Raw genomic sequence first — 21595 nt, 5'->3', positions numbered from 1 at the left:
CACGGTCACTGGCGGCATTTCTCTCTCTCACACTGGTTACGGGAGCTCTGCGTAATGACTGCTGGTGGCAGGAGACCTCCCACTTCCAGTAGGAACATGGCAACCCTAGTAATAGATCACACATAACTCTGTAAAGACACAGACTTGTTCATGTATGATGGAATCAGTAGTCCGGATCAGTGGTTCCCAGACTTTTTGATATAGGAGCACCTATATACTAAACTGAATGACAGTAGTATTTTTCTTTCCAATCTCTTCACGGAGCACTAGGAGATGTTTTGCGGAGCACCAGGTGCTCCGTGGAGCACAGTTTGGGAAACGCTGGTCTGGATTATACTATGTCTGCCTTTTGTGGTGTCTTCAGAAAGTTATTTCACAGTAGAGTTAAACAGGTGTGTGAATCAAGGCTTATTCACATACATTTGCACTAAAGGCCCTCTTATGGTTGGCTGTTCCTTCTTTTTGTGTTCAAGTACTGTTTAAATGGACTGAAGATGTGCTTGGTTGATTAGGCCCCAAGGCTGGTGAACTGCAGCTTTATCTTCAGTTTACGTGAACAGAATAATTTCTATGGACTAGATTTAAGGATTCCGCATTTGTATCCATTACCAATGGCAGATGGAACCGACTGAGCTTTTAAAAAAAATTATCCTAAACATAAATGTATGTTGAAGTTTTTCCTGAGACAAAAGAAACATCAGTGACCCTCATAATCATTTCATTTTTCAGTGCTGACCCTCTCCTCTCAATCATTTATCATTTTGCTGGCATGCTATATTAGCTTGTTGGATCCCAGCCCATTCAGGAAGTGCCAGTCCATACTGTTCAGGATCTAGCAGCCCATAAGGAAGCATTGGATGGGTGGAGATGGACAGAAATAGATCATATGAATCCCTGGCTTCCCTTTTACTGCCAGTAGTCCTTTTAGCTGTAGAAGGTGATGATTGATTTCAGGCACAACTCCAGGACAAGGAAACTCTTCATCCTGTCTCAACCATTCTCTCATAATTCAAGTGGACAAAGCCACATTGCGAGCATTAAAATGGACAAAGAGCAGAAAAAAAATCCAAATATGGTTGAAATAGTTTTCTCCTCTCCACCCGCTCTTATCTGCCAAAAGTCAATTCTAACTCATAAGAATATAAGGAAGGCCATGCTTGATCAGACCAAGGCCCATAAAGTCTAGCAGTCTATTCAGATGCCAACCAGATGCCTCTAGGAAGCAGGGCTGTGCAAAAAAAATTTTTTTTGTAAATTTCGGGTTTGGGTTTATTGGGCCTGATTTTTTCAGGAAAACTGAAATAAGCCAAATACCCATATCGGTAAATATGGGCATTCAGCTTATTTTCAGGTTTCCTGAAAAAATTCAGCCCTGGGGAGGTCATTTTTTTGAGGTAGAGCTCTCAAATTTACAGCTTAGCTTGAAGGGACTCTCCTTGCATGAACCCCAGAGTTTTGTGAAGATTGGGTCAGGGGGTCCAATTTTATGGGGTTCCCTTCTTCCATAGAGAAACATTGCAAAATTTGCAATGATTGCAAAGGCGAGTCCCTTCAAGCTACACTGTGAATTTGGGGGCTGTACCTTGAAAAATACCCCCTAAGACCCGAAAAAGCCATATAATTATTTGGCTTTTGCCGGGATTGCCTGTTCGGATTTAGCTTTCTCTCCAGGTTTGTGCATTCGGTAAATTTGAACTGGAAATTTACCAAAATGGCTAATTTTGGGTTTATTTTCAGTTCGGGTTTATCAATATGCTCAAGCCTACTATGAAGCCCAAAAACAAGACAACTGCAGCAGCATTGTCTTGCCTGTGTTCCAAAGCACCTAATATAATAGGCATGCTCATCTGATCCTGCAGAAGATAGGTATGCATCATTTTGGAAACTCATTTTCTTTATTTTGTTGGGTGTTTACTCCTTGACCAGATGAGCATACTTCTACTTTGAGAGCCCAATATTTTTCCTTTTTGTGTGTGTGTGAAAATCATTAAATTAAAAATAACTTTCCCACCTTTTTCTTGGAGAAAAGACAAATCTAATGATAAGACTTGTTCAGTGTCAAGAAAAATCCCCACACCCATTCTGTGCTCTTGTGTACATCCCATTCATTTTACAGGGCCTAGTGAAGCTGAAGATCCCAGTGGATTGTACTAGGGTTGTGCAAATTTTTGGGGGGTAAATTTCAGGTTTGGGTTTATTGGGCCTGATTTTTTTCCGGTAAACCCAAAATAAGCCGAATACCCATACAGGAAAATTTCGGTATTCAGCTTATCTTCAGGTTTACTGAAAAATTCTGGTCTATTATAGTCTATGGGGATTTGTTTAAGCTCCTGGGGGACATTTTTGGAGGTAGACTCCCCAAATTTGCAGCATGGCTGCAAGGGACTCTCCTTAGACAGTCACCAAAGTTTGGTGAATGTTGGGACAGAGGGTCCAATTTTATGGGCCCACAAAGGGGTTGCCCCCCTCCTGCAGGCATTTGTGAGCTGACCTGTCCATCGGTTTTCAGGTTCAAAAATTCAGCGATACTGAGGACTGATGGAAAGGGCTGATTGTCTGGCTGGCACTTCAAAGTCTGGGGGTTGCCTTAGTTTCTGGGACAGTTTGCATGATGTCCATGCAAATGAGCTTCCAAATGGAGGAAAATGGCTTAAATGCAAGAGAAATAAGGCACGGAAAACATTCCTTTTGGTGGCAAATGACATCCTGTGAACAGTCCTTTATTGTGGTCATGAAAAATCTGATTCCAAGAGATGGTTACGGTGTGGGGAAACAAAGCCTCTACTCAGGGCAACCTTCTTTTAGAAAGCAGGTTTTCATGGGGTGGTGGTGGTTATATGGGAGCTGACTGAAGTCATGATCATGGGGGCTGTCCGAAGGCGATTGCTCATCCACGTGGATGAAGAAATCTCCTTTGGAAGCCTGGTGGGTGGCTGTTGAAGCTGGCTCTTTTAGTGGGAGGGTATATCCCTCGGGACGGGACTGGGTGAGCCCTGTCTTTTAAATAACCCTATCTCAAAACCAGTCAAAAAAGAAAAAAGAAAGAAAAAGGGGAGAAATCACAGAGCCATGCCTCTGAGAAAAGGCAAATAGCCGAACTCGAAAAGCCAAATATCTATTCTGCTTTTTCGGAAATTGCCTATTCGGCTTCGGCTTTATCCCCAGGTTTTGGCATTGGGTAAACCTGAAACCTGAAATTTACCGAAACGGCTAATTTTGGGTTTATTTTCAGTTCAGGTTTATCAATATGCACAACCCTAGATTGTACCAATTAGTAGGCTTGCTAGATACTTTAGATGGTGGGAAGAAATGGGACAATCCAACATTTTCTAAATCGCATCTTAGGATCAGGCAAGCCTTGTGCATTTAGAGTAACTTACATCTGGAAAGAAGATGTTTCTGAAAACATATAAGCCATACAGCAGCAGTAGAATAGATTTGGCGTTGATATTTGCATTAGCCAGGGAAAGGGGAATGAGGCTGCGTGGGAGAGTTAGGGTAGTGAAAGTGTGCCTGCTTATCATCTGAAGTTTCTACTATTTTCTTTGGCTAGTTCTCTAAGCTTCTGTTCTCCTTGCCCTATCTGATATCCAGGAGGATCTAGCAGGGTGGTATTTTCTTTCCAGCATTGCAGCATCTTTCCCTCTCCTAGTTCTACACAGCAGGCATTATTGCGCCTAGTTTACAGATTGCCATAACTGTGAGGTGGGGCTGGAGGACCTAAAATATAGATATGTGATGGGATTTTCTTTTGCAATAACAAATGGTTCCTGATTGATGTCTTTAGAATCTCATGCTCTCCTCTGTCCCCATTCTTTACCTTAGATAGATCAACCAGGTCGTACATGACATAGGAATGTTCTGGTTTGTTTAAAGGTGGAGAAGTATGTAAGGAAAGCAGAGGGGGGCATGGTAACTTAGCTGTTGTGTTACCATTGATCATGGTATCCTTCTAGACTGCCAATTTTATAATGGGGGAAATTGCAGAAAGTACATCTTTTTTTTTTCTAGCATAGAATCTAGAAGGTGGCATTGGCAGACTGCTGCTGCTTTCATCTCTGGGATCAGCCACACCCCCAGCCAATATCAGTTCTTTCATGTCTGGGTTAGGTTACTGCTTGCTGACCCTTCTCCCATCCATTTGGAGAAGGCTGTGGCTCAGTGGTAGAGCATCTGCTTGGCATGCAGAAGGTCCCAGGTTCAATCCCTGGCATCTCCAGTTAAAGGGACTAGGCAAGTAAGTGATGTGAAAGACCTCTGCTTGAAACCCTGGAGAGCTGCTGCTGGTCTGAGTAGACAATACTGACTTTGATGGACCAGGGTGTCTGATTCAGTATAAAGCAGCTTCATGTGACCATGTGACCATCATTGAGTAAATCCACTGCTTTCTTAGGATCTGGCAAAACAAAAGAGAGAGCGAGAGAGCTGGTACTGGATATCACTTGCCTGTTGGTAACACTGTAGCCCAAACCTCTGGTGATTTTATGTATTGTTAAACAGGTGTAGGGCACAAGGTAGGACCCTGTGGGACAACACAGATCAAAGGAAAGAAAAATAAATAACCAACTAACCAAGCAAGCAACACAGGTTGTATCCATCTCTGGGAGTTGCTGTTTCTGGATCTACTTTTGTAAAGTTCACAAATGTTTTGGGATCCAGTTTGAATGTCTGTTTATTATCTTTAAACCCTAAATGGTTTGCAACTAGGGCAACTTCAGAGAACCACCAACGTAAGTTTACTCTTCTTTGCTCCTCTTAACTTCAGAGGTTCAGCAGGTGGATACATAAGACAGGGCTTTGTAGCTGGTGCCAAATCTTGGGCTTCCCTTGCCCTGTGAGGCAGCCTCTGAGCCCTTTTATTATTTTGAAAATTGGTTACCGGTAAAACCATTCTGTTTAGGTGGACTTTTGAGCTGCTTTGGATCCCCATTAAGGAGAAAAATGGGCTATAAATAAAGTAAAGTAAGAAAGACAAGATCTGATTTAAGTTAAATCTTACGGTATACTTCTGAATGCCATTGTGGTTATATTTAACTCCGCTGGATTGTTTTTTCTTTCTTCCCCTCATTTGTGCAGTTGGTTTATATAATTTAATTTTGTTTGTTTGTTGTGATAAACTGGGAACTAATGAACTTTGATTTATTGTAGTGTATGCTGTATTTTAATTGGTTTACTTTATTTCAAATGTTTGTGAGATCCTGTGTCTGAAAAGCAGGAAAGTAATGTGTCAATCTTTATAATGGGACAATTATATTTCTGTATAAGAATATATTTCAGTCTCCATAATGGAACTGCAAATGGACAGACAATAGGGCTCAGTTTGACCTGAATCATTTGTAGCATTATTTATGCACATTTATTTTAATTCTGCATGTCCTCCAAGAAGCACAGGGCAAAATCTACTGCCCCCTCGATTACCATCACTAAAACCTTGTGAGGTAGGTTAATATGAAAGACAGTGATAGCAATGTTTAGAATCCTACTTTATGGTTTCTAGTAAGCCAAAAACCATGCTCAGGTATTTAAAAGAGCGTATATACTAATCAAGTAGAGGGGAGTGGGGTTGCATTGGATGTCCACACGTACAGCCAAACATTTGCAGCAAACCCTTTGGGTGTGTGCATGTGCGTGTGAAATGTTGTCAAGTTGCTTCTGACCCTATGTTGTCATGGCGACCCTATGAATCAATGTCCTCCAAAACATCCTATCCTTAACAGCCTTGCTCAGATCTTGCAAACTGAGGCCCGTGGCTTCCTTTATAGAGTCAGTCCATCTCTTGTTGGGTCTTCCTCTTTTCCTGCTTCCTATGGATATTCAGAGGTTTATTCATAACGTTTGTACACACAGTTGGGAACACTGCAAGAAGCAGGGTCCAGATTTATGCAAAACCTATAAACATGCAATGTTATGCACATAAGGTTCACTACGGATGTTTGGCTGTATACATATGTCCACATGTGGGGTAGCAGGTACAATCCCACTCTATGCATGTGCTGTGTAACCCTTTTGAAGGCCTGAGCAGGAGTATATTCTGGAACAGCTCCAGTCTAGTTATGCTTGTGGCTCAGGCATTCTCTCCTTCTCTCCCTAGAAACTGATACTGGCCAGTCATTAAAGATTTGCTTATCATAGTAGCTTTATTACCATCATATTCTAATAGAAACCAGACGTTGCCATATATATTTCTCTGCATATGCCTGGTTTTGTGAATATTTTACCATGATGGCTAGGGTTGCCAAGTGCCCAGTGAGGAGGAGGCCCTCCCTCTGGCCTCAAGGAGAGGAGATTCTGGCATCCTGGTCCTCTTTCTTCACTTTACTGGCTTTCTCTGGACTTCTTTCTCATATTCTGGAAGCTTAGTCCCTTCCTTCCTCCATGGGTGGTAGGGTTGACAGCTCTGGTTTGGGAAATACCTGGAGATTTTGGGGTGGTGGTGGAGGAACCTAAGGAGGGCAGGGTTTGGAGAAGGGAGGGACTTCAATGAGGTATAATTAGTGTTGACAGGTCCCTCTTTGCCACTGGCGGGAGGTTTTCAGGGCGGAGCCTGAGGAGGGCAGGTTTTGGAGAGGGACTTCAATGCCATAGAGTCCAATTGCCAAAGCGGCCATTTTCTCCAGGTGATCTGATCTCTATCGGCTGGACATTAGTTATAATAGCAGGAGATCTCCAGCTAGTACCTGGAGGTTGGGAATCCTAAGTATAATGCCATAGAGTCCACCTTCCAAAGAGGCCATTTTCTCCAGGTGAACTGATCTCTGTGAGGGATCACCCCATCCACAGACCATTTAAGTGAAAATGATTTATTCCTTATTTATTTACAAAATTTATACCCCACCTTTCTGCCCTCACAAGGGCCACCAATTTAAAACATACATGGTAAAATCACATTTAAAAACCATTAAAATCAGTCCCCACATAGTACACATCATTAAAACAAGTTAAAAACAGAGTTCAAATATTTATAAAGACATAAAAATGGCAGTTAACACATTAATCAGGAAGGATCACTGAGGGAATGCCAAACAATGCGCGCGCGCACACGCACACACACACACACACACACAAATCTATACATCACTGTAAGTGGGCTAAGACCCAAACATTGTATGTGGATCTGTCTTGTGAATGCCACCACCATTTTAAAGGGATTGAAAATATTGATTTTGCTGACAGTATAGCAGACTGAGTAGCTCTTGTTCTCCTCCCCATGTGCCTTTTCAAGTGCTGAAATGACTACAACCCCCACTGCTGTTTTGGCACTTGAAAAGGTGTGTGTGTGTGTGGGGGGGGGAGAAAACAAGAGCTCTTCAGCCTGCTGCACTGCAGGCCTGATCCCTCACAGCTTTTTAAAATCCCTTTGAAATGGCAGTGCCAGCGTGGTGTAGTGGTTAAGGGTAGTGGTTTGGAGCGGTGGAGTCTAACTTGGAGAACCGGGTTTGATTCCCCACTCCTCCATGTGAGCAGCGGACGCTAATCTGGTGAACAGGATTTGTTTCCCCACTCCTCCACATGAAGCCAGCTGGGTGACCTTGGGCTAGTCACATCTCTCTCAGCCCCACCTGCCTCACAGGGTGTTTGTTGTGGGGAAGGGAAGGGAAGATGATTGTAAGCTAGTTTGATTCTTCCTTAAGTGGTACAGAAAGTCTTCTTCTTCTTCTTCTTCTTCCTCCTCCTCCTCCTCCTCTACAGTTCGGACCCAAGGATATCATCATATCTAGTAAGGCCCTTAGTCCACTTGAGTTCCAGTTTCACTGGCCTGTGTAATGAAACTCTCAGTGAACTAAATTGTTTTGAGGTCTTACCCTACCCCTGGTTTCTTTAGTTTTCTTTTCTTTTTCTTGCAGTATTCTGGATTTCATACAGAAAGATCTGAATCAGACCATGAAAGCCAGTGGGGTGGAAGTCCACTAACTGACACGGCTTCTCCACAATTAATGGACCCTGCTGACAGGCCAAACTCCCAGCATCATGATGTCTCCTGTGCCTACAGACAGTACTCAGATCGCACCTCCCTCTGCTATGGTTTTGCACTTGACCATTCCAGGTTGGCTGAGGAGAGGCACTTCCATACCCAGGCCTGTGAAAGTGGCAGGTGTGAGGCTGGCCGATACTTCCTAGGCACTCCACAGCCTGGGAGGGAAACATGGTGGGGCTCACGGACTGCCATTCCTCTAACCAAATCTTCTCCTGAGAGCAGAGAAGCCTATGAAAACAGTATGCCTCACATAGCTTCAGTTCACCGGATTCACGGTAGGTGTTTTTAAAAAAATATAATGCCTGGAAGCCCTGAGCCAGAGTTTCAGAGGCTTGTCTGGAACATTTTGAACTTGCTTGTTTCTTCTACAGTAAAGTCAGGAGATATATTCGTTTCTTGAGGAGTAACTTATCAGCAAAAAAGGCTTTAGAATGTGTCTGAATGAACATTGAATGGAAATTGGCCAAAGGTGCCTAGCATGGATTTCCAGCATTCATTCGTTCATTCATTCATTCATTCATTCATTCATTCATTCATTCATTCATTCATTCATTCATTCTCCAAGACTACTAGTGCTCTCCCAGAGTATCCCTTATGTGCTGTTCTAGAACAAAAAAAGCCATTTAATTTTTAATTCTCTTGCTTTACTTTAAATACATATAATTTTCTTTACTTGATGTTCTTTAGCTAATGACTTCCATCAGTGTCCTTACCCATTAACAATAATTAATAGTTATTAGTTACTTGAATGGCAGATTCAAACATACATTTGGATATCATGGTAAGAGAGGGAACTAAAGGGCTTAGGGTTACTAGTTCTAAGGTCTAGAACTGATGGCTTCTGTTGACAGCGCTACATAGCTTAAGCTCAAGGGAGCAAAAATTGCTATGAAGTAATGGCTGGTAATGGTTGAACTTGGCCCAGGATAGCCTGATCTCATCAGATCTTGGAAGCTAAGCAGGGTTAGCCCTGGTTACTATTTGGATGGGAGACCTCCAAGGAAGCCCAGAGTTGCTATGATGAGGCAGGTAATGGCAAACTACCTCTGAATGTCTCTTGCCTTGAAAAACCTATGGGGTCACCACAAGTCAGCTGCGACTTGATGGCACTTTCCACCACCACTAAGGAAAGTTAAAGTGGACATATCCAATTCAATGGCTGAATTACACTTTGTTGGTGGAGGGCTTCTAGGTATTACAATTTTTACATTTCAAATGGAAATGTATAGAGCTCTGACTATTTTGTAGCCCTGAGAGTGCAGTCCATTGCTAATTCCTTATTTCCTTCATTTGTTTATTTTCTAGGAAGAGGGCATTGGGATGAAGACAGTGTTGTTAGTTCCCCAGACCCAGGTTCAGCTAGTGAATCAGGGGATCGCTACCACTCCGAGCAGTATCAGGGCAGCCCACACGAGCCCAGCAAAATCGAAACTCTAATCAGGGCGACCCAGCAAATGATTAAAGAAGAAGAAAACAGGCTGCAGTTACGGAAATCTACTCCCGATCAGCTGGTTTCCGTTAATGGAGCCGGGAAAAAACACTCTGCTTGTTTTGCAAACTACCACCAGCAGCAACTGAGAGGAGACATCTGCCGGGTCCCTAGCATCGCCAACACGTCCCCCTGTGAACACGTGCAGCAAAGAGACGGGAAGATGATGAGCCCTCAAGAAAATGACTATGACAACAGCCCCACGACACTCTCTAGAATAAGCAGTCCCAATTCTGACCGAATTTCTAAGTCAAGTTTGGTACTAGCTAAAGACTACCTGCATTCGGAAGTGTCCCCCCATCAAACCCCAGGAGATAATCCAGCAGGTTCTCCAAACTATTACAGTTCCCATAGGCAGTACTTTGATAAGCATGCATATACGTTAACAGGATATGCTCTGGAGCACCTTTATGACAGTGAAACCATAAGGAACTATTCTTTGGGTTGCAATGGATCACACTTCGATGTGACTTCTCACCTACGGATGCAGCAAGATCCAGCCCAGGGACACAAGGGGACCTCCGTTATAATAACAAATGGGAGCTGATGGGTGTTTCTCTCTCTCTTTCTCTCCCTTTTTTTAAAAAAATGTTTGTGCTAGGAAAGAATATATTTGCAGTAATAACAGCGCACACACGTTTTAATCCCTTGTCCTTGCCAGCATTTGATAAACTACAATGCACTATAGAGAATGTGTGGAAGGTGCTGGAAGGTTTACCCACATTACTGTTTAAAAATGCACTGGTATCAAGGTTACAGTAAACACAGCAAAGTTAAGTCTCAGAGGCAGCACCACATTGTGGAGCATTAAACTGGGAATATTTGTGGCAATGCCAAGTGAGGAATTTGTGTCCATTGTGCAGGAAATGGGTGATGGTTAAGGGTAGGATTTCTAAGCCTCCTGCGCCTCTTAGATCCTAGGAAAACAAAACCAGTTTGTAATCTCTACATGCAAAAAACACATAGCAACCTGTGTTATTCTGTGGTTGTCCAAACCTGTCCCCTTATGGCTGTAATGAATTCATGGTTGGCCATGGTCGGCAATATGGTTATTTGCTGAGATACTGGAAATTAATTGTAATGGGCTTGACCTGGAGGGATATATGATGTACAGCAATCATCGTCAGACAGACAATTGTTTGCTTAGGCTGTGTTGCAAAGGAAGGAACAGAAAGGTTGGGGAATTCTTAGCCTGAGTATGAGATGTATGAGAAGTATATGCATAGATTTAGAGGACAGGGCACTACGAATTGTGATCGTATTTGTGAAAGAAGGTTTCCTTCTGGAGAAGGAACTAGTGGAATGGAAGCAAGAAAGGAGAAAACATTCAGTCCCACATTTGGTCATTCAGAAACCTTTTGCCATCGATCTAAGCTAACTTTGTAAGAAGGCATACCTCCTCTTTTGTCAAATAGTCAACTGGGAAAAATCAAGCTAAGAAGGTACATACAGGAGAGAAGGTCAGAACCATAGGTAGCAAATGCTTGAAAGTTTTGTAGGAAGGGCATGAGACAGAAGATGAAAAGCCACTAGAGCTGGTGTGCTTACTTCCAAAATAAACTAACAATGCACCAAAGAGATCGGAAGGAACATGCCAATGGAAGTAGTAGGATTGGTTTTGATGGCTGTGTAGAGTTAGAACCATTTGTCCAAGCCTGGCGCCATTTCTTGGAAGCCATTTATTTTGATATTCTTTGCTCCAAAATAGTGTATTTTGGATTAGGGTTTTAATCTGTGAACACAAACAAGGATTTTCTCTGTTTGTTATTGCCTCTATAGCATTTTAAAGAAAACAGAGTAAGAGTCACATATTACAATCAAGGGACAGTACAATAATATTAAATCTACTGAAATTAATCAGGCTTTTAAGGGCCTTTTGAGATCAATGAATGTGCCGTTGTTACACATTTGTGTGCTGTGAATCCAGGCATTTGCCCCTAAGGCAATGCTTTTGTTGCAAGGATACACCATTTCCCAAATATAATGGAGAAAATGCTGATCCCTGCGTGGTGTAGTGATTAACAGCAGTGGTTTGGAGTGGTGGACTCTGATCTGGAGAACCGGGCTTGATTCCCCACTCCCCCACATGAGCGGTGAACACTAATCTGGTGAACTGGATTTGTTTCCCCACTCCTACAGTGTGGGGAAGCCAGCTGGGTGACCTTGGGCTGGTCACAGCTCTTAGAGCTCTCTCAACCCCACCGACCTCACAGGGTGTGGGGAGGGGAAGGAGATTGTAAGCCGGCTTGATTCTTCCTTAAGTGGTAGAGAAAATCGGCAGCTTTTCTTCTTCTTCTTCTTCTCAGCTAGATACAGTCATAGCGAGCCAGTTTTTTTAAATTTTTTAAAAAGCGAACAGGCTCTGAGACAAAAGGTGACTTTGCATGGAAGACATGAAGATGGATACCAAAGAAGAATTTTCAATTAAAAAATACATTTTGAAATCTTGCTAGCAGAAATATAATGGCAAGTTAATATAAAAAAGGCATATAACAGACAGACACGTTTTTATTGCGGCATTGCCATTCTAAAAAGCTTAGTAAAACTATTTACATTTCACAATTATTTACATTTCACAATTTTAAAACAAGTACAAAGTACAAAATACAGTACAAATCCATCAATTTGAGTTTTACTTTTCTCCCTAATTTAAAATTGAACTCATCTTGCGGAAACCTTTGGAAGGCGGACTTTAAGAGCTATTGCACAAAACCCAGCAACAACGACATATGGGAAAAATCACTGTCTTTTGTGTACTAGGCCAGCTCACACTGGTCTGTCTACGCAACTTCGTGTGTAATATGGCAGTAGAGATTTCAGCAGGGTGGCTTTGCACATCATGAAAAATGGATGTGTGAGTGTGTCATGTAGCTACAAATCTGAAGCCATTCTTGGACAGCTAGTCCTGGTGCTGTTGGTCTAAGCTACTAAGGTGGAAGCAAGTCTCATTGCCATCAATGGGATTGCAGATAAATGTGTTTATCATTGCATATTTAGTGAGAGGTCATTTATGCATGGGTACTTTCACTCACGTTTGCCCTCGGTCTGTCTCGGTTGTTCCTTGGAGTTATGCATGAGTTTCTCATCCATTAGAGATGACCTTGCTGACTGTGGGGCTCTGGGCTGCAGGCTAGAGCCTGCTTTGAGGTGGGCTGAAACTCCCTCTGGTGCTGGGGAAGGTGGAGGAGGGCGCAGGAGGAGAGGGGGAGAGAGAGGCATGGGTCCGGGGGGCAGAAAGGGGCCGCCGTTGCTGCTGCCCTTCTTCATTTGTTTGTCCCTGCCCCCTCTTCCCACTCGTTCAGTTTTTTGAATGTGGGATTAGAAGGTGTGAGATAGGACGGGGACAAACAAATGCGAAAACAGCAGTGCATTAATGGCTATAAATTCCCAATAGGAAAATGTGGGTCCAGCGAGCAACGAACCTCAGGTAAAACTCTCATGCATAAACAACCAGAGTAATACAATGAAATAAGCACTATGTAATGGCCTGACAAACACAAACAGTTCTTTAGAAACTAGCATTAAAGCTAGAAAAGTTACCATTTATGTTTTGATAAATATGTGCTAGTAGGGGAGGGGTATGGTGCATGAAAAGCAAAGGGAAGAATCCAGTCAGAGCTAAGCACATTAAAGTCCTGTTGCCTGAAATGAAATCAGCAGGGCTTTAAAATGCTTGGTTTTGACAGGACTATACAAAAAGAATTCAGAAAAAGGAAGTTGAGATGATGAATGGGAACAAAAGTATGCCTTCGGTCTGGGTGAAGTTTTAAGAATGCAACAAGCTGAAATTAGTGTACCTTAAAAGGCAAGTAGCCACGGCGTAACTTCTGTTGTTTCGAAAGAGAGAGACGTTTTTGCTATTATAAACTCAAACTATGCACAGAATTGATGTTTGGATTCTGAATTCTGACAGACTATCCTTTCCCTCTCTGTTGTGCCTGCTTTTTAAAAGTACACAGCCATCATAAGTAAGAGTGGAACCCTAAGCACACTGCTGAGTAAACATGCAGAGGATTAGGCTGCATTCTGTGTAACTAAAAACATGCTGGTCTTAGAAATATTGATAAAAGTCTAGATGCAAATCTCAGTTTTTTCCACATACTGCTTCATAAAACATGGAATGGATAAAAAGAGATCTGATCCAGATTAACGTTGTGTTTCAACATTTCCAAAACCATTTCCTAAACCATAGGATCCCTAATTATAGATGTAAACTGTGAAATGGCATTTTAATATTTGTTCCATGTTTTAAGAGCTGACTTTGGATGAAGGATCCTTTCCCCACAGTAAAATGCAAGTAGAATTGAAACAAAAGTTCCACGTAATGCTTAATATATTGCTATAGTCCCTTAAAAGCCTGCCCTCAAGGGCAAGGGTCTACTATATGTCTACTCAGGAGTAAAACTTTCCATAAAAGATCCTACTCTCCCTGCATTATTCCTTTCATTTCTTACAAACACTAGGATAATTGTCCATATTCTTTAAACTTTTATCATTTATTATTGTAACAATGAAATGATAAATTAATTATCTTAAAAATGGGCAACTGTTTGTTGCAAAGTAACCCCCTCCCCTGTCAAGTTCTTTACTCTCATCCCAGCAAGAGTGGGCATGAGAGAAACTATGAGCCTACAAAGAACTGGAAGTAACTAACCAGGAAAGTTGAAGACTAGTAAAATGTAAAGGGGATTCAAATTTAAAATCTTGTGAAGCCTCAAAAGCACTTACTGTCGTTGCAGTTCAAGACCAAAAAATTGTCACAAATCAGCTCTGAAAAACCACAGACATATTTCCCCTCCTTTGACAAAATATTAGACTGCCGTGGGTTGATCATAATATCATCCAGGATCTCAGGCAGAGGTCTTTCACATAATCTACTTGCCTAATCCCTTTAAATGGAGATGCTGGGGATTGAACCTGGGACCTTCTGCATGCCAAGCAGAGGCTCTACCACTGAGCCATAGCCTCTTCCCAATGTTCAATCTTATTCAATCTTTTTGATCTGTTTAGCCATTCAGGGGTATCCAGGAGACAAGTGTTTATAACAGGAGTGAACTCTGAGCACAGTCTAAGTCCCACCATCTCACTGACCATCTGCTAGTTCATCAAGGGAGCCTGCTTCAGGACTGCATCAGCAGCTGTGTGATGTCCTCTTTGGTTCCTAGTTACACTGATTTTCTCTTTGCCTGTCTTTTTTATCCACTGAGGCTAAGAGCAGAGCAGAGGAAGGGAAATTTTTGATCAGGGAAACAGTGCAGAAGAGAGGGTTTTATTTATTATTTTTTAAGGAGTCCTTCCTCAGCGCTATGGCCTGATCCAGTTCTCTCCCTCCCTCAGATGCATTTCCAGGCTGAACTATGCAACTGGGGATCCAGTCACAGATCTCCTGTATATCATATGGTTTGTCCCTTAATCATGCTTCACTTTTTTCTGCACCTGATCAGTAAAATATTAAGTTGGCATCCAATATGCTTCTCCCTCCTTGCATGTAATGGGTAGGAAACATTACAAAGTTCTCAAGGCCGAGGATAGTTGCAGTTCCAGCTTTCTTATTCATGTTAATTCAGAGGTATAGTCCATTGATTTCAAAAAGACTTGCTTCAAAAAAAAAGTGTGCAGAACTGCAGCCTTGGAATGCACATGATGCACGCAGCCATGTTCTTTGTTTAAAACATTTTCCTTTTTTTTTCTGCATGGCATATTTTACTGATTTTTATGACTTATCCATTATAAAATTTTTCAGCAACTCTCAGACACTATAAATGGGGTGGGCTGTTTTTTTTTTTTTTTGACAAATTAGATGAATGATTTTGGAATACCGGTACTTGAAATTATTTCTGTTACTATTTGTAAAACAACATTGCCGTAAAGCTATTATTACGTAGCAGAGGCTTTGAGTGATTAGCAGGAAACCTCATGCTTGATGTCACAGGGGCAGCAAGATATTTCATTATACACATTTCAGTGTAATGGGCCCAATCCTTTAGGATTGGGTCCACAAGCTTTTCTGTATTGCACTTAAAGCACATTTGCATGCATGATTCACCAAGTGAATGTGTAATTCAAAACTGCCAAACTATATATATCTTCATTTGACCTTAGAATATCAATGGAGCCGCCTGCTTCTCATGAATATAAGTCACATTTGAATGCAGTCATCCAGTACTGGTCTTGTACAAACCCCATTAAAACAAAGTTTATGTGAACAATTCTTAATGGGTTTTGCCTTTAATAGGTATAGTCATAAACCTGAATTTTCTATGAATTTTCACACTAGGTTCTTATACTTAGCCTGCTGAGATTTCTATAATAATTTTTTCAATGGACTTTAGTGTAGACTGATCAAGTAGCACTTCAACACTGGTAATACCTGGAGAGCAAAATGCTAGCCTGTGGCAAAAAGAATAGCAGATGGGCAGCCCATTCCTGACCTTCAAGGATGAAAATCCTTAGAAAGCCAAAAAGTGGCTACACTGGCATTGGGGGCCCCTGTGCTGGTGTCTGGGCTACTTATGCTGTGTGGAGTGGCCCCAATGCCGGCGGGGAGGCCCGGATGCTGGTTCCCTGGTGAGGGACGCTGGCTGGGCCTTCTGCCGGCTTCCCACCAGTGCAAAGCCCCGTGCCGGCATCCCAGGAGGCATACCCAGGGCATGCCCGGGGGCAGAGCTGTCAGTAGGCAGCTTCCTGTCCCCTTTCAGCCCTGCACGCTGGCGAGAACAGCATTGCTGCGCCTGTTTTTTTACAGGTTCAGCCTCGCTGTTCTCAACGGGGCAAAGTGCCCCATTTAAAATTTAAAAAGCCACCAAAAGGCTTTTTAAAGCCTTTCAGCAGCTGGGAAATTGCTTTGGAGGTACTGTGGCAGAATCTCGGCCACACCATCCCCAGCCGTCGAAAGGTCAGGAATGGGCTGTGCGTCTCCTATGGAATCAAGTTTCGTTTTTGGTCAGACTTCCAGCTCAAATTACAATTTTCTTTTCAATGTAGCCATAGATAAGGTAAAGGTCCCCTGTGCAAGCACCAGGTCATTCCTGACCCATGGGGAGACGTCACATCCCATTTTCTAGGCAGACTTTGTTTGCGGGGTGGTTTGCCAGTGCCTTCCCCAGTCATTTTCCCTTTACCCCCAGCAAGCTGGGTACTCATTTCACCGACCTCGGAAGGATGGAAGGCTGAGTCAACCTTGAGCCGGCTACCTGAAACCGACTTCCGTCGGGATTGAACTCAGGTCGTGAGCAGAGCTTTTGACTGCAGTACTGCAGCTTAACACTCTGTGCCACGGGGCTCCTGTAACCATAGATACTATGCATTAATGTCACAGATTTCTTTTTCCAGTGGCCAGACCGTGCCTTTTATAGGCTTTGGAAAACAGTCACCATCCAACTTTACGAAGGATAAAGATTCCCCCCAATGCCACACTTGCCAGTGGCCTTCATAAGAGCCCTGTAAGTGTGAGCTGGTGCCTCCTCCTGGGAGATGTACATCTCTTCCCTTTTTGTAATCCGTGGGATCTTCAACCTGCCCTGATAACCCAGAATGCTGGTTCTTACAAAGGGTAGCTCTGCAAGTGTGATCCCAGCGACATGCACAGCACAGCAACCAGTCTTACTGGGTTGGATTCTACCGCTCAGCTAAGTGGAGAACCTTCCTTGAGACGAAGAGCCTCCTGTGCTGGAGGGAAAGACTTTTCTGCCAGAGGAAGTCTCCTCACACGAGAGAACGGTTCCACAACACTTAAAAGAATGGAATGGAAAGATCCAACACATTGCTTTTAGCTAGTGCTTTATTTCAGCATGTTGCTAAAAAGGGTCCCTTATGATGTGCAATATCTTGCAAACAAAAGTAAATGGAAGGGAAAATATGGAATGCTGACTGCAAATTAGAGGTTTTGAGAGGATGGATAGCATAGACTCAACCAATGGTGTAAAACTGATGGCAAATATGCATATTAGTAATACAGACCTGGCCAGCTTGATTAGTGTGAGATCTCCATTGCTAGAATATGATGAGAGGGAAGACCACAGCTAACAATAAGTGCATTAATTTGGTGAAAGACGGAGTCTATTAAAGAGTAACGTAATCTTCAGAGTAGTACTGAGCTGTGGTTTTTAGGGTTTTCCGGAGGTGACTCTTTTATGGAGATATTAATGTACAATTAAGTGGTGACTTCTTTCATTGCTCTAGCGGTGCTATAGTATGAACTGAATATATACATTTAAAGAGGACTCATGTGGAACAGAACAACCCCAGTGCTCCTGACACTTTAGATACCAGCACTGTGATTACACTATCAATTGCAGACCTCTACAACACACATAGGATTTTTCAGTTGCTCAACAGATGCCAGTGCAACCAGGGCGGAAATGAATTCAGGGAGAATAATGCTCAGATTAATAGCATAATCTGTATGGGTTTATTTGTAAATCTCTCTGGGTTCAAGGGGACTAACGTCCTGCCTCAAATTCATCATTCTTTTTGCTTAAATATTTCAAATTATGTCCTTAGTTCACATTTCATTTGACATTCTTAAACATGGATTCAGTTAATTACAGGGAAAAACATGGTGTAAAAGTACTGAATGTAGCAGGCTGGTATGTGACATTGTTAATATGTGTTGTATTAAATTTTTAAATTAAAATATATCAGAATGCAAGTGTTTTGGGAAAACAAAATATTAAGAGATTCAATGGATTTAAATGTAATTTTTTTTGGCAAATTCTGAAAGTATGACAAATTTAATTTTAGCTCTCAGACTAGATCTTATAACTGTTATGAGTTTATGCAAGTACAGATTTTGGGTTGCTCCATTAGAGTTGTCATGACTTTCATACCTGAACAGTATTCTCGTGAAGAAATAATTTTGACTTCCCAATGTGATGCTCTTCCCATAAGTTTACATTGTTTTTGAAATCTGTAACATTTGCTGTGGCGCAAAGGTTTGTACCAAATGCATGCATTGACACAGAGAATAATCATGCTGGGAAATGTGACATGTTCCTTCTCACCAGCTGAGAGTCAAGCTGGTAGAATAGTCAAGACTCCTGGTACTGATGTGATTGCACCACATATTCAAAACTGTCAGCCAGGCCTTCATAAACATGCACTACCACAAGTTCAGGAAAATTCCTGAATTGTTGCTATATGGATTCCAGATCCTTAGTATATGATGTCACCACATTTCCAAGCCAAAAGGATGAAATATCTACTTCCCTCTACTGAAATTACAGTGCTGAAATTACCAAGCTTTACAGTGGATAGAGATAATAGTTTTCCCTATTTTGTGTGGCTTGCCATCTACAACTGAATCATCTGAAGGGTCCAACCAGGAAAGGACTTTCTTGTCCCTATGCTTTTGACTAACCTTGAAATTGTGCCGCAACAGGGGCTTGGTGCAGACATCCTAAAACCTCCAACCAGAGAATCTCTGTGGACACAACCATGTGGAACAAGTAATGCCTGACCTGATGTCACTATGTTGATAGACAAAACCATGTGGAACAAGTAATGCCTGACCTGATGTCATTATGTTGATAGATTCTGTTTCCTGAGGGTAACTTTTTAAAAAAATCCACCATGTCTGAACTGAAACCTGTTACAGAAGTCATGCCAGATCAGAGGTTGCTTCTTCCACACAACTGTGTCCATGGAGATATTCTGTGCAGTGTTTCAAAATGTCTCAACTGTGTTAGAGGAAGATTGTAAACAAAATCTATTGTTTCTTTCAGGTAACTGTATTTTGGATTGAGCTTTTCACATTTTCAAAATAAAATGTGAGGTTCCAAGGGTCCTAACAAGAAGTGATGTCTCAATGGTAGAGTATCTGTTTTGTGTACAGAAGGTCCCAGGCTCTATCTCCAGCGTCTCCAGTTAAAAGGATCAGGTAGCAGGTGATATGACAGACTTCTCTACCTGAGACCATGGGGAGCCACTACTAGTCCCAATAGATATACTGACTTTCACAGATATTGTCAGAATCCATACAAACAAACTTGAAGAGCTAAGAGTTGGCAAGTCTTGATGTGCTTTAGGATCTGAACGATGCCTGAGGTGTAATCCCATTCTTTGCCGCGGTGTTCAAAGTTGGTAGACCTGTATACAAATCTCAGCTAGAACTCTTCACAATATTCATGTTTCCCTTGATTCTGAAAATTACCAAACATTAAGTTTAAATAATTTTGCTATTCTAAATCATTCTATGCCAGCGTGGTGTAGTGGTGGGGGTGGTTTGGAATGGTGGACTCTGATTTGGAGAACCAGGTTTTATTCCTCCCTCCTCCACATGAATGGTGGAGGCTAATCTGGTGAAAAGGATTGGTTTCCCCACTCCTACACATGAAGCCAGCTGGGTGACCTTGGGCTAGTCATACTCTCTCAGCCCCACCCACCTCATAGGGTGTCTGTTGTGGGGAGGGGAAGGTGATTGCAAGCTGGTTTGAATCTTCCTTAAGTGGTAGAGAAAGTCGGCATATAAAAATCGACTCTTCTTCATACCAAATATATATCACTTGTATAGCACTGGTATAAAAGACAAGGAACATTGAAAACATAGACTATTTGATGCAGAAATTCTCTTGTTCTCAATCTCAAGGGTTTTTTATTTTATTTTGTGTAAAACCTGATAAAACATTTTGCACGCATTCAAAATGTATTTGAATTAGAATTTCCCAGATTTGTGTCTGTACTGCTGTAGTACTGGGGAGCTTAACAAATCTTACAAAATAAATGTTGCCATTATTTTCTTCCTCACATTATTTCATATTATTACAGAAATGTAGCTCATTAAAGTGTCTGATGAATAAAGTGCAGGAAGAAAGTGATATTTCGGTTTCAAATACTTGCTTTATTCATTGAAAGTCAGTATTTTTCATTACAGTTGAAACAGTGCTGCACTCATTTATCTAATGCTACAATTATTCCTTAAAGTTAAAAATGTATTTAATTCTTCAAATTTAAACATCAGCCTTTCAGGTATATATATATAATATTTGGAAACAAGGCAGTTGGAACAACAAGGTTATTCTTTCCCCCCAAACAAAAAAAATTATAGAACCTGTCAGTCATTTATGGTAATTCTTGTTTTTAGGATTTGCCTTTGAGTAAGTAAAATATTAACTCCTCTATGTGCGCCCACAGAAATTAATTTAAATATTTTGGGCAGAGAACATGGAAGATTTTTTTTTTAACAGAAAAAGCAATTGTGTGTGTGTAATGAAGCAAATTCATGTATTTACAATGAAGACTGCCACAGGACACCCCTGAGAAAAGTACCATTCATTTCATGTTTTCATGTATAGAGAAGGCTTATGTGTTAAGGAGGGCTTCAGATGGGACAACTGTTCCCCTTGATAAAATAAGGTTCATTTGTTTCTCTTGAACACTGCTTGGAAGGAAGGAGCAAAACTGGTGCTAGAAACAAACTAGTTGAACTTGTACACAAATCCACTGATTGGGCTGAAAATCTATAGGTTGGATCCAAAGGTGTTCTGATCAAGGAATGCTTCCATCAAAGTAAGGGCACATTTGCATCCAACTCAAAATGTCCACTTGTGTTTACTGCTACTAACCTTTTCACAGTGAAAACAAATATGTCTAATGATTGTTGTGGTCATTTAAACTATTTTTTAAATAATCTGTATTATTTATTTTAATGCATGTGATTTAGTTTTCAGGTGGAAAAATTGCTCTAACAACACCTAAGCTCATTATAAAACAACAGTGTCTTTACATTAAAAACAAACACAATTATGCACAAATATTTGATGTTAAGTATTGGACACAGGGGATATCTTTTTTTTCAAAGGCCTAAAATATATAGTTATAGTTAAGGGCATTTCCAGCATAATGATGCAATCCATACTTATTTTTTTGTCTTACACATATTCAGCCTTCTCCTAAATGAATTTACTTTGCAGCAGGTTCCACTGATTTTAATGGATAACAGTATACAGAGCACTTAATTGGAAATAAGTTCCACAGAAGTTAATAGGCCTTTCTTCTAAGCATGGGTTCTGATCCAGAGTTCTGTGCATGCTTCAATACACACATGGAGCTCTTGGAGGCATTAGCTTTCTTTCACTCCAATGGAGGGAGGTACTCTATGAATACATGAAAATGAATATGCCCCCTCTGTTGAA

The 21595-nt window shown here is 41.5% G+C and overlaps 1 protein-coding gene across 1 annotated transcript in view; it reads left to right on the top strand.

Annotated features, from left to right (window-relative positions):
• Positions 1-10011, top strand: part of SIM1 (SIM bHLH transcription factor 1) — a 76365-nt gene extending 66354 nt beyond the window's left edge. Inside the window, exons 10-11 of the mRNA XM_056856628.1 lie at positions 7845-8250; positions 9281-10011. Coding sequence (XP_056712606.1) covers positions 7845-8250; positions 9281-10011 — 1137 coding nt within the window. The remainder of the gene's footprint in view (positions 1-7844; positions 8251-9280) is intronic.
• Positions 10012-21595: the final 11584 nt, after the last annotated feature.

This window comes from Euleptes europaea, chromosome 10, assembly GCF_029931775.1.
Source record: "Euleptes europaea isolate rEulEur1 chromosome 10, rEulEur1.hap1, whole genome shotgun sequence".
NCBI classification, from domain to species: domain Eukaryota; kingdom Metazoa; phylum Chordata; class Lepidosauria; order Squamata; family Sphaerodactylidae; genus Euleptes; species Euleptes europaea.
This window is presented reverse-complemented; position numbering and strand designations above follow the sequence as displayed.